Source organism: Borostomias antarcticus (genome assembly GCF_949987555.1).
Source record: "Borostomias antarcticus genome assembly, chromosome: 8".
NCBI lineage: Eukaryota > Metazoa > Chordata > Actinopteri > Stomiiformes > Stomiidae > Borostomias > Borostomias antarcticus.
Genome location: NC_140241.1, coordinates 3591763 through 3601762, shown reverse-complemented (window position 1 = coordinate 3601762; position 10000 = coordinate 3591763). Strand labels below are relative to the sequence as shown.

Here is a 10000-nt window from a genome sequence, read left to right as displayed (position 1 = left end):
TTATGATGACGGTCAGCTCCACCCAGCTGCTCCTGTTGCCGCCATCTGTCGCCACGATCTGCTGGCTGATCTTCGCCGTCTGGGGATGACAACATGCGTGGTATGAATCCAGACATGAACACAGACCACGGAGATGAGCTACAGACACGGAGATGAGCTACAGACAGGGAGATGAGCTACAGACAGGGAGATGACCTACAGACAGGGAGATGACCTACAGACAGGGAGATGAGCTACAGACACGGAGATGAGCTACAGACAGGAAGATGAGCTACAGACAGGGAGATGAGCTACAGACACGGAGATGAGCTACAGACACAGAGATGAGCTACAGACAGGAAGATGAGCTACAGACACGGAGATGAGCTACAGACACGGAGATGAGCTACAGACACAGAGATGAGCTACAGACAGGAAGATGAGCTACAGACACGGAGATGAGCTACAGACAAGGAGATGAGCTACAGACAGGGAGATGAGCTACAGACATGACCAAGAACACAGACACGGAGATGAGCTACAGACAGGGAGATGAGCTACAGACATGACCAAGAACACAGACACGGAGATGAGCTACAGACAGGGAGATGAGCTACAGACACGGAGATGAGCTACAAACACGGAGATGAGCTACAGACACGGAGATGACCTACAGACACGGAGATGACCTACAGACACGGAGATGAGCTACAGACAGGGAGATGAGCTACAGACACGGAGATGAGCTACATACACGGAGATGACCTACAGACACGGAGTTGACCTACAGACACGGAGATGAGCTACAGACACGGAGATGACCTACAGACAGGAAGATGACCTACAGACAGGGAGATGAGCTACAGACAGGAAGATGAGCTACAGACACAGAGATGAGCTACAGACAGAGAGATGAGCTACAGACACAGAGATGAGCTACAGACACAGAGATGAGCTACAGACACAGAGATGAGCTACAGACAGGGAGATGAGCTACAGACAGGAAGATGAGCTACAGACAGGGAGATGAGCTACAGACACGGAGATGAGCTACAGACACGGAGTTGACCTACAGACAGGGAGATGAGCTACAGACACGGAGATGACCTACAGACAGGGAGATGAGCTACAGACACGGAGATGAGACACGGAGATGAGCTACAGACAGGGAGATGAGCTACAGACAGGAAGATGAGCTACAGACACGGAGATGAGCTACAGACAGGAAGATGACCTACAGACATGGGGTTGACCTACTACTACTACTACTAGTACTACTACAACACACACACACACACACACACACACACACACACACACACACACACACACACACACACACACACACACACACACTCACTCACTCACATATTCACACTGTCCCACTCAAATGTGTTCATGCTGCAAGTCAGGCAGCGTCAAAAGGCAGGGAGGAAAGGAAGGGAGGAAAAAAGGACTTAAGTAAGGTGCCAGGGTAAGTGAAGGTAATTGTGCCAGGGTAAGAGAGTCTTGTGGGAGTGTGGGGGTGGTGGTGGTGGGGGGGTTATAGAATCCCCAGGTCCCCTCTCCCCAGCGGGCCTGTCGAAGCTCATCTGTGTCAAGCCCAGATGTAGACCCAAGTTAAGAGCTAAAAGGTGTCGGATGTGAATCAGGCATGAATATTTAACTGGGTGGATACCTGGAGCCCAAAGCCCCTGACACGCTATCAATGTCTCTCTCTTTCTCTCGTCTCTCTCTTTCCTGCTCTCTCTCTCCTCTCTCACTCCAGCTCTCTCTCTCCTTTTCTTTCTTCTTATTTTTGGGGGCGGAGCAGCGAAGCTGCGTAGGCCACCATTGTGTTTGTACCTTTTCTTATTCTTATTATTCAGCATCTTCTTCTTCTTCTTCTTCTTCTGCCATGGAAGTCTATGGCAGCCCATAGAACCACATGATAAAAAGTTGTGCAATTTGGCACACTGATTCATGACAGTCCCCTGAGTCTTGTCACCAGGTCTCATGTCGTCATCTCACACACACCAATCTACACAAAACTCGGTAGGCACAATCTACCGACCAATGTCTGAAAAATTCCTACAGGGATTTTTGATCTTCGAAAGCGTCCGCCTGTCACAGCCAATCGAATTTGGCAGCTTAGCCGCCAAACAGGAAGTGTGTTCATATCTTAGTAACGTTTTGATGTATCAAAACCACATTTGGCACACTCATCGGGGACGGTCCCATGACCGGAAAAGTCTATGTGGACACTTCGAACTCTCTAGCGCCACTAACCTGCCAAAGTTGGAAGTGCGTTTATTCTGAACCTTATGCCCGATTTTCAAAACTGCGGTAGGGATTCGAATGACGTGACTATGACGTGTTTCACTTGCGAGTGTGGGTGCGGCCCAGTTTGCGACTGGCCCAGTGGATGACTGGCCCAGTGTGCAAGCAGCCCAGTGGATGACCGGCCCAGTGCGCGACCGGCCCAGTGAATGATTTCAACAAGACTCATCTCCACACCTCGAACCCTCTAGCGCCACCAACGTGTCAAAATTGGAGGTGCGTTTAGGCACACAACCTTTAACCCGTATGACCGATTTTCAAAAATGAGGTACCTTTGGAATCCCTGGCTCAAGCCGTGTTCAACGCACCTCATGATGTCATTTCCCGCCATATTGGATTATAACGCAGAGGATGCCAACGAAACTGGAGCATTCACAATGCAGACGTTCAACGATTAGACAATTAGCATCAATCAGTCCCCATCATTTAAAGCAATCAATTACACAGAGGAACAGTAGCCTAATGTATTCACAAAGCGCTGGGCTGTGGTCTACAAGCTGTTATATTTACCCCACGCACATCACAGTTTCAGGGCAGTGACATGAGGGATCACGTGATTGGCCAGAGGTTTGGTGCACCCAGCGTGAAACGAAGAGGCACCCCGGAAGCTTTATTGCACTCTGGCCAGCGTGCCGCTCACGACGCACCCACATCTGCCCCTGAGTGAGGCGTGAGGGGTAAAACAGGCACAACGCTGCTCGGGAAAGGGTAGTGTTACGGTTGGGGTTAGTAGCGCTGCACACACAAAGCCCAAAACACTATAAATAAAATGTCACCACTCTGTGACAATCTACTCTCCCTTTGCCTGGAGGAAGATGAAGAAAATACACACACACACACACACACACACACACACACGCACGCATGCACACATTTCTGCATTTGTGGGTATAATGCGTCCCCAGGCTCCTGGTAAGGGGCAGGGTTCGACACAGAGAGAGGGGGGGCTGCTGTTATTCTAGACCTGCCATGTTAGTTATCGCTCTGCAGACACAGACAGGAGATGGAGGACACACACACACACACACACACACACACACACACACACACACACACACACACATACATACTCAAGCAAGTACTCTCTCAAATATATTGATAAGGTTGCACCGCCAAAAATATGCACAGAGAGAAAGAGAGAGCTTTAGGCAAGTCAAACCCCCTCATCTCTGTGACCTTCCCACATGGAGATATGGCCGTTTTAACTCCCCTCATTGAGGATGTTATTTTGGCTCCTTAGCCCAAGACAGCGGAGTTCCCCCGCTTATTTTTTACCCTGGAGAAATAAGCGCCCCTGAGCCTAAGTCCGAAAAATGACTGGAGGTGAATGGGTGGCCGCGTTTGGGCGGCTCGGTGGCGCCCCCCCTCGGGTTGTGGCCAGCAGGGGGCAGCGCGGTGCACTCCGGGCTCTCCCCCCCCCACGGGTTTTTGAACAGGGCCTCCATTTCAGTCCGCCAAAGTAAGGCTCAGCTAAATGGACTGCACTTATATAGCGCTTTTCCACCTTAGCGGCACTCAAAGCGCTTTACAATGGCCTCTCATTCACACACGGTAGCTGCCATGCAAGGTGCTAACCTGCTCATTGGGAGCAATTTTGGGGTTAGGTGTCTTGCTCAAGGACACTTCAACATGTAGACAGTTGGAGCTGGGATTCGAACCACTGACCCTTCGATCACTGAACGACCCGCTCTACCAACTGAGCTACAGCCGCCCCACTGGGCCTCACCTGAGAGATGGGCTGGTTGACGAACACCCAGCCCGTGCTGGGGTTGATGTGCAGGTAGGCCGGCGTCTGGGGCGTCAGCGAGTAGGCGATGGCGGCGTTACTGCCCTGGTCGTCATCATGAGCCGCCGCCCGCAGGAAGCTAGTCCCCACGGGCGTGTCCTCACGCAGGAAGTCTGTCAGGAAGGGTGAACACTCATCAAACACAGCCACCGACAACAACAACAGCAGCCGAAACATCAACGAGCACAACAACGGGGAAATGTATCAAACGAAAATAGAGATAGTTTCATCAGGGAGTGTTTGGCAGAGTCTGTAAAATGAACGCACGTCCTAGAAACATTTCAATCTCCCTGTTAAATAGTTAATAAGCCTCACTCAGTCTCCGACTGTGTGTTTCTCTAATGTTATGAAAAAGAATTCCGACATGGTGCTTATCAAAACACATATTTGCACACTTGGTAAACAAATACGAACCCTCGAGAGCCAGGGAGAGTTAGGGAAGGCAGTCGATATTTCATCAGTCTAAGAGAGCTTTCTGGCGTTACCATGGCGATTTATAAAACATCGGAAAATGACTTATGAAGGGCGCAGGGGCCGATCGGTTAAATCTCTCAAATTGCTTTACCTACTGTAGAAGGGTGTAAAAACATCAGTCATAATCACCGGGCGAAGCTGCAGTAGAACATTCCCTTCCATATCGGACTTAGAAATCTTTGTCCTTTGACCTTTAGCTGACTCGGGCCAAACCAAATGAACACAAATCATCCAATCACAGAGTCTACAGCCCTGACTGGATATCATTTTCAGTATTGTGCTTTAGAAAGGAAAGGAACTACATTTTTAATTCCTGATGGATCCTTTTCATGCCCAGGCAAATCTTGACTGGCTAATTGGCTTAAATAAATCAGGTGTTTTTCCCCACCCTAGCATGTATCCCCGATCGGTAACGAGTCCAGCCAGACCTTTCTGAGGAGACAGGTCTGGCTATGTGAGGCCAGGGTCGGGGGTGAGGGTGTGATGGTAGTGATGTAACAGACGGTGGGGCGGAGCCTCACATTGGTAGCGGCTGTTCTCAAACTTGGGGGGGTTGTCGTTCTGGTCGGCGATGAGCACGGCCACCTGGCAGATGCCGATGAGGGGGTCCCGCGCCGTGTCCGTGGCCGTGACCGAGAGGGAGTACTCGCGCTGGCGCTCCCGGTCGAACGTCACCGTGGTGGTGATCACCCCTGGAGACACGCGCGCACACACACACACACACACACACACGCACGCACGCACGCACGCACGCACACACACACACACACACACACACACACAGAGTAATCAGTGGGAAGTACACAAACACATATACAGTACACACTCAAAGAATGATTACAAGTGGGAAGTACACAGGCACACACACACACACATACATACATGTACATACACACACACACAAACACACACACACACACACATACACAGAGCGATTATAAGTGGGATGGGAAGTACACACACACACACAAGCACTCACACACACCATGGTGAGAGAGGGTGGTCCTAATTACAAGTGAGAAGTACACGTACACATACACACACACACACACGCACACACACACACACACACTCACACACACCATGGTGAGAGAGCGCAGTCCTTACCTGTGTCGGGGTTGATGTCGAAGCCCGAGGACGTCCCGTCGCGGTGCATGATGCCGTATTTGACCTCTCCGTTGACCCCCATGTCTGCGTCGTGGGCGTGCACGCGCAGGACGAACGTTCCTGGGGGCTGGTTCTCCAGGACACCAGCGTTCACACTGTAGTTGTGGCACTAAGGGGCAGATATAGACTCTGTAGTTATGTGAGGGGCAGATATAGACTCTGTAGTTATGTGAGGAGCAGATATAGACTCTGTAGTTATGTGAGGGGCAGATATAGACTCTCTAGTTATGTGAGGAGCAGATATAGACTCTGTAGTTATGTGAGGGGCAGATATAGACTCTGTAGTTATGTGAGGGGCAGATATAGACTCTGTAGTTATGTGAGGGGCAGATACAGATCTGTTAGTTATGTGAGGGGCAGATATAGACTCTGTAGTTATGTGAGGGGCAGATATAGACTCTGTAGTTATGTGAGGGGCAGATATAGACTCTGTAGTTATGTGAGGGGCAGATATAGACTCTGTAGTTATGTGAGGGGCAGATACAGATCTGTTAGTTATGTGAGGGGCAGATATAGACTCTGTAGTTATGTGAGGGGCAGATATAGACTCTGTAGTTATGTGAGGGGCAGATATAGACTCTGTAGTTATGTGAGGGGCAGATATAGACTCTGTAGTTATGTGAGGGGCAGATATAGACTCTGTAGTTATGTGAGGGGCAGATATAGACTCTGTAGTTATGTGAGGGGCAGATATAGACTCTGTAGTTATGTAAGGGGCAGATAGACTCTGTAGTTATGTGAGGGGCAGATATAGACTCTGTAGTTATGTGAGGGGCAGATATAGACTCTGTAGTTATGTGAGGGGCAGATATAGACTATGTAGTTATGTGAAGGCAGATATAGACTCTGTAGTTATGTGAGGGGCAGATATAGACTCTGTAGTTATGTGAGGGGCAGATATAGACTCTGTAGTTATGTGAGGGGCAGATATAGACTCTGTAGTTATGTGAGGAGCAGATATAGACTCTGTAGTTATGTGAGGGGCAGATATAGACTCTGTAGTTATGTGAGGGCAGATATAGACTCTGTAGTTATGTGAGGGGCAGATATAGACTCTGTAGTTATGTGAGGGGCAGATATAGACTCTGTAGTTATGTGAGGGGCAGATATAGACTCTGTAGTTATGTGAGGAGCAGATATAGACTCTGTAGTTATGTGAGGGGCAGATATAGACTCTGTAGTTATGTGAGGGGCAGATATAGACTCTGTAGTTATGTGAGGGGCAGATATAGACTCTGTAGTTATGTGAGGGGCAGATGTAAGTGCGGGGCAGATATAAACAAAGTGTGGGGCAGACTTTTCATGTATTCACTTTTTAGTTATGATGATGTGGAAGTGATACTGCAGATCTTTCTGTATTTCGGACCCCACCGCCCTCACCTCCTCAAACACCGGCTTGTTGTTGTTTATGTCGTTGATGCCAACGACGACCTGGGCGGCGCTGCTGAGGGGGTGTGGCCCACCGGCGGCGTTGTCATCAGTGGCGGTGATGTTTAGGATGTACTGAAGTCCGCGCAATCTCGGGGGCGGGCTACGGCGCAGCTTGATGATGCCTAATACACACACACACATAATGTGAATGAATTTCAAATACTTTCATTTCAAATAATATTTGATGCAGGCCTGCTTGTCATTGGACCATTCACTCCCACCACCTTCCTGCTTGTCCAGGACCATTCACTCTACCAATCCCACCACCTTCCTGCTTGTCCAGGACCATTCACTCTAACACTCCCCCCACCTTTCTGCTTGTCCAGCTCAAAGTTGCTGTCCTCGTTGCCCCCGGTGATGGCATAGGAGACCCCGTCTCCATCGGGGTCCTTGGCGTGGACGATGGCCACCAGCGTGTCTGGCCCTGCGTCCTCCGACAGGAAGGTCTTGTAGCTATGGAGACGGACGGACGGACGGACGGGGGGGGGTTGCAGAGGGAGAGGGAGAAGGTGTGGGAGAGAGGGAAGAGAGAGGAGAAGGGAGGTGGAGAGAGAAGAAGATAGATGTAGCACATCAGTTTACAGTTCACACATGAGCTCCTACTGCGATACAGTTTCATATGTAGACAGTAAATAATAACAGTGACAGTACATAAACACAACAGACATGATGAAGGGGCAGTAAGGAGAAAACTGGAGGGAGAAGACGGCAGAAAGACTCACAAGGAAAGAAAAGATAGAAAGTGAGGGAGAGAGGGAGAGAGGGAGAGAGAGGGAGGGAGAGAGAGAGCAAGAGAGAGAGTGGGGGAGGAAGGGAGACAGAGGAAGAGAGAGAAGGACAGAAAGATAGAGAGAGAGGGAGGGAGAGAGAGCAAGAGAGAGAGAGTGAGGGAGAAAGGGAGACAGGGAGAGAGAGAAGGACAGAGAAAGATAGAGAGAGAGGGAGGGAGGGAGAGAGAGGGAGTGAGAGACAGAGAAAGATAGAGAGAGAGAGGGAGAGAGAGAGAGAGGGATGGATGGGCAGAAACTGCTCTAGCTCCATCTGTTCTCCACTGATGGGACACCTGTAGCCCAGTCATGCCCCAAAGAACACACACACACTCACACACACACACACACACACGCACACGCACACACACACACACACACACACGGCTAACCTCGCCTTGCTCCTTGCTCATCTAACCTAACTCCACATCATAGGACCTTCGTAGAGAGAGTTGTGTGTGAGAGAGACAGAGAAGACAGAGAAGAGAGAGAGAAGAGAGAGAAGAGAGAGAAGAGAGAGAGAAGAGAGAGAAGAGAGAGAAGACAGAGAAGAGAGAGAAGGGAGAGAAGAGAGAGAGAAGAGAGAGAAGAGAGAGAAGAGAGAGAAGGGAGAGAAGAGAGAGAAGAGAGAGAAGAGAGAGAAGGGAGAGAAGGGAGAGAAGAGAGAGAAGAGAGAGAAGGGAGAGAAGAGAAAGAAGAGAGAGAAGAGAGAGAGAAGAGAGAGAGAAGAGAGAGAAGAGAGAGAAGAGAGAGAAGAGAGAGAGAAGAGAGAGAAGAGAGAGAAGACAGAGAAGAGAGAGAAGGGAGAGAAGAGAGAGAGAAGAGAGAGAAGAGAGAGAAGAGAGAGAAGAGAGAGAAGGGAGAGAAGAGAGAGAAGAGAGAGAAGAGAGAGAAGGGAGAGAAGAGAGAGAAGAGAGAGAAGGGAGAGAAGAGAAAGAAGAGAGAGAAGAGAGAGAGAAGAGAGAGAGAAGAGAGAGAAGAGAGAGAAGGGAGAGAAGAGAGAGAAGAGAGAGAAGGGAGAGAAGAGAGAGAAGAGAGAGAAGGGAGAGAAGAGAAAGAAGAGAGAGAACAGAGAGAAGAGAGAGAAGACAGAGAAGAGAGAGAAGGGAGAGAAGAGAGAGAGAAGAGAGAGAAGACAGAGAAGAGAGAGAGAAGAGAGAGAAGAGAGAGAAGAGAGAGAAGAGAGAGAAGAGAGAGAAGAGAGAGAGAAGACAGAGAAGAGAGAGAGAAGAGAGAGAAGAGAGAGAAGACAGAGAAGAGAGAGAAGGGAGAGAAGAGAGAGAGAAGAGAGAGAAGAGAGAGAAGAGAGAGAAGGGAGAGAAGAGAGAGAAGAGAGAGAAGAGAGAGAAGGGAGAGAAGGGAGAGAAGAGAGAGAAGAGAGAGAAGGGAGAGAAGAGAAAGAAGAGAGAGAAGAGAGAGAGAAGAGAGAGAGAAGAGAGAGAAGAGAGAGAAGGGAGAGAAGAGAGAGAAGAGAGAGAAGGGAGAGAAGAGAGAGAAGAAGAGAAGGGAGAGAAGAGAAAGAAGAGAGAGAAGAGAGAGAAGAGAGAGGTGAAGATGAGAGTGTGCAATGTGTTCATTTGTAACATGCAAATTGAGTATTGGAGTTTTAGTGTATTTGTACATCACATTTGTATATTACATGTGACAAATAAAGGAATCTTGAATCTTGTCTGTAGAACTAATTAGAAGTAATTGAGGAACTGAGCACAGAACTTTTTGAGTTTATTAATTTTCTCTGAGTTTCTCAGTATAATAATAAGTCACAGTAGCGTGAGTACAGGCGCATGGTGCTAACATGGAGGTGAGAGACAGGTGGGGTGAGAATTAAGAGACAGGGAGGTGTGTATACTGTAAGAGAGAGAGGTGTAAGGAGGTGCATACGAGAGAGAGACAGAGAGAGAGAGACATCTTGACACTAAAAATAAACATGGCACTGGGAGGAAGAGGGTTGGGGGGGAGATGAGGAGGAGGGTGGAGGAGAGAGATGGAGGGATGGAGGGATGAGAGCAGAGGTAGAGAGATGGAGGGATAGAGGGATGAAAGCAGAGGTAGAGATGGAGGGATGGAGGGATGAGAG

At 49.2% G+C, this 10000-nt stretch overlaps 1 protein-coding gene across 1 annotated transcript in view; it reads right to left on the bottom strand.

Moving 5' to 3' along the window:
* LOC311312147 (neural-cadherin) overlaps window positions 1-10000 on the bottom strand; it is a gene marked incomplete at both ends in the record, with an annotated part of 99268 nt that overhangs the window by 40074 nt on the left and 49194 nt on the right. Inside the window, 6 exons of the mRNA XM_084442018.1 lie at window positions 1-79; window positions 4025-4197; window positions 5080-5250; window positions 5666-5834; window positions 7106-7278; window positions 7467-7609. The exon at window positions 1-79 is cut by the window's left edge and continues 89 nt beyond it. Coding sequence (XP_084298144.1) covers window positions 1-79; window positions 4025-4197; window positions 5080-5250; window positions 5666-5834; window positions 7106-7278; window positions 7467-7609 — 908 coding nt within the window. The remainder of the gene's footprint in view (window positions 80-4024; window positions 4198-5079; window positions 5251-5665; window positions 5835-7105; window positions 7279-7466; window positions 7610-10000) is intronic.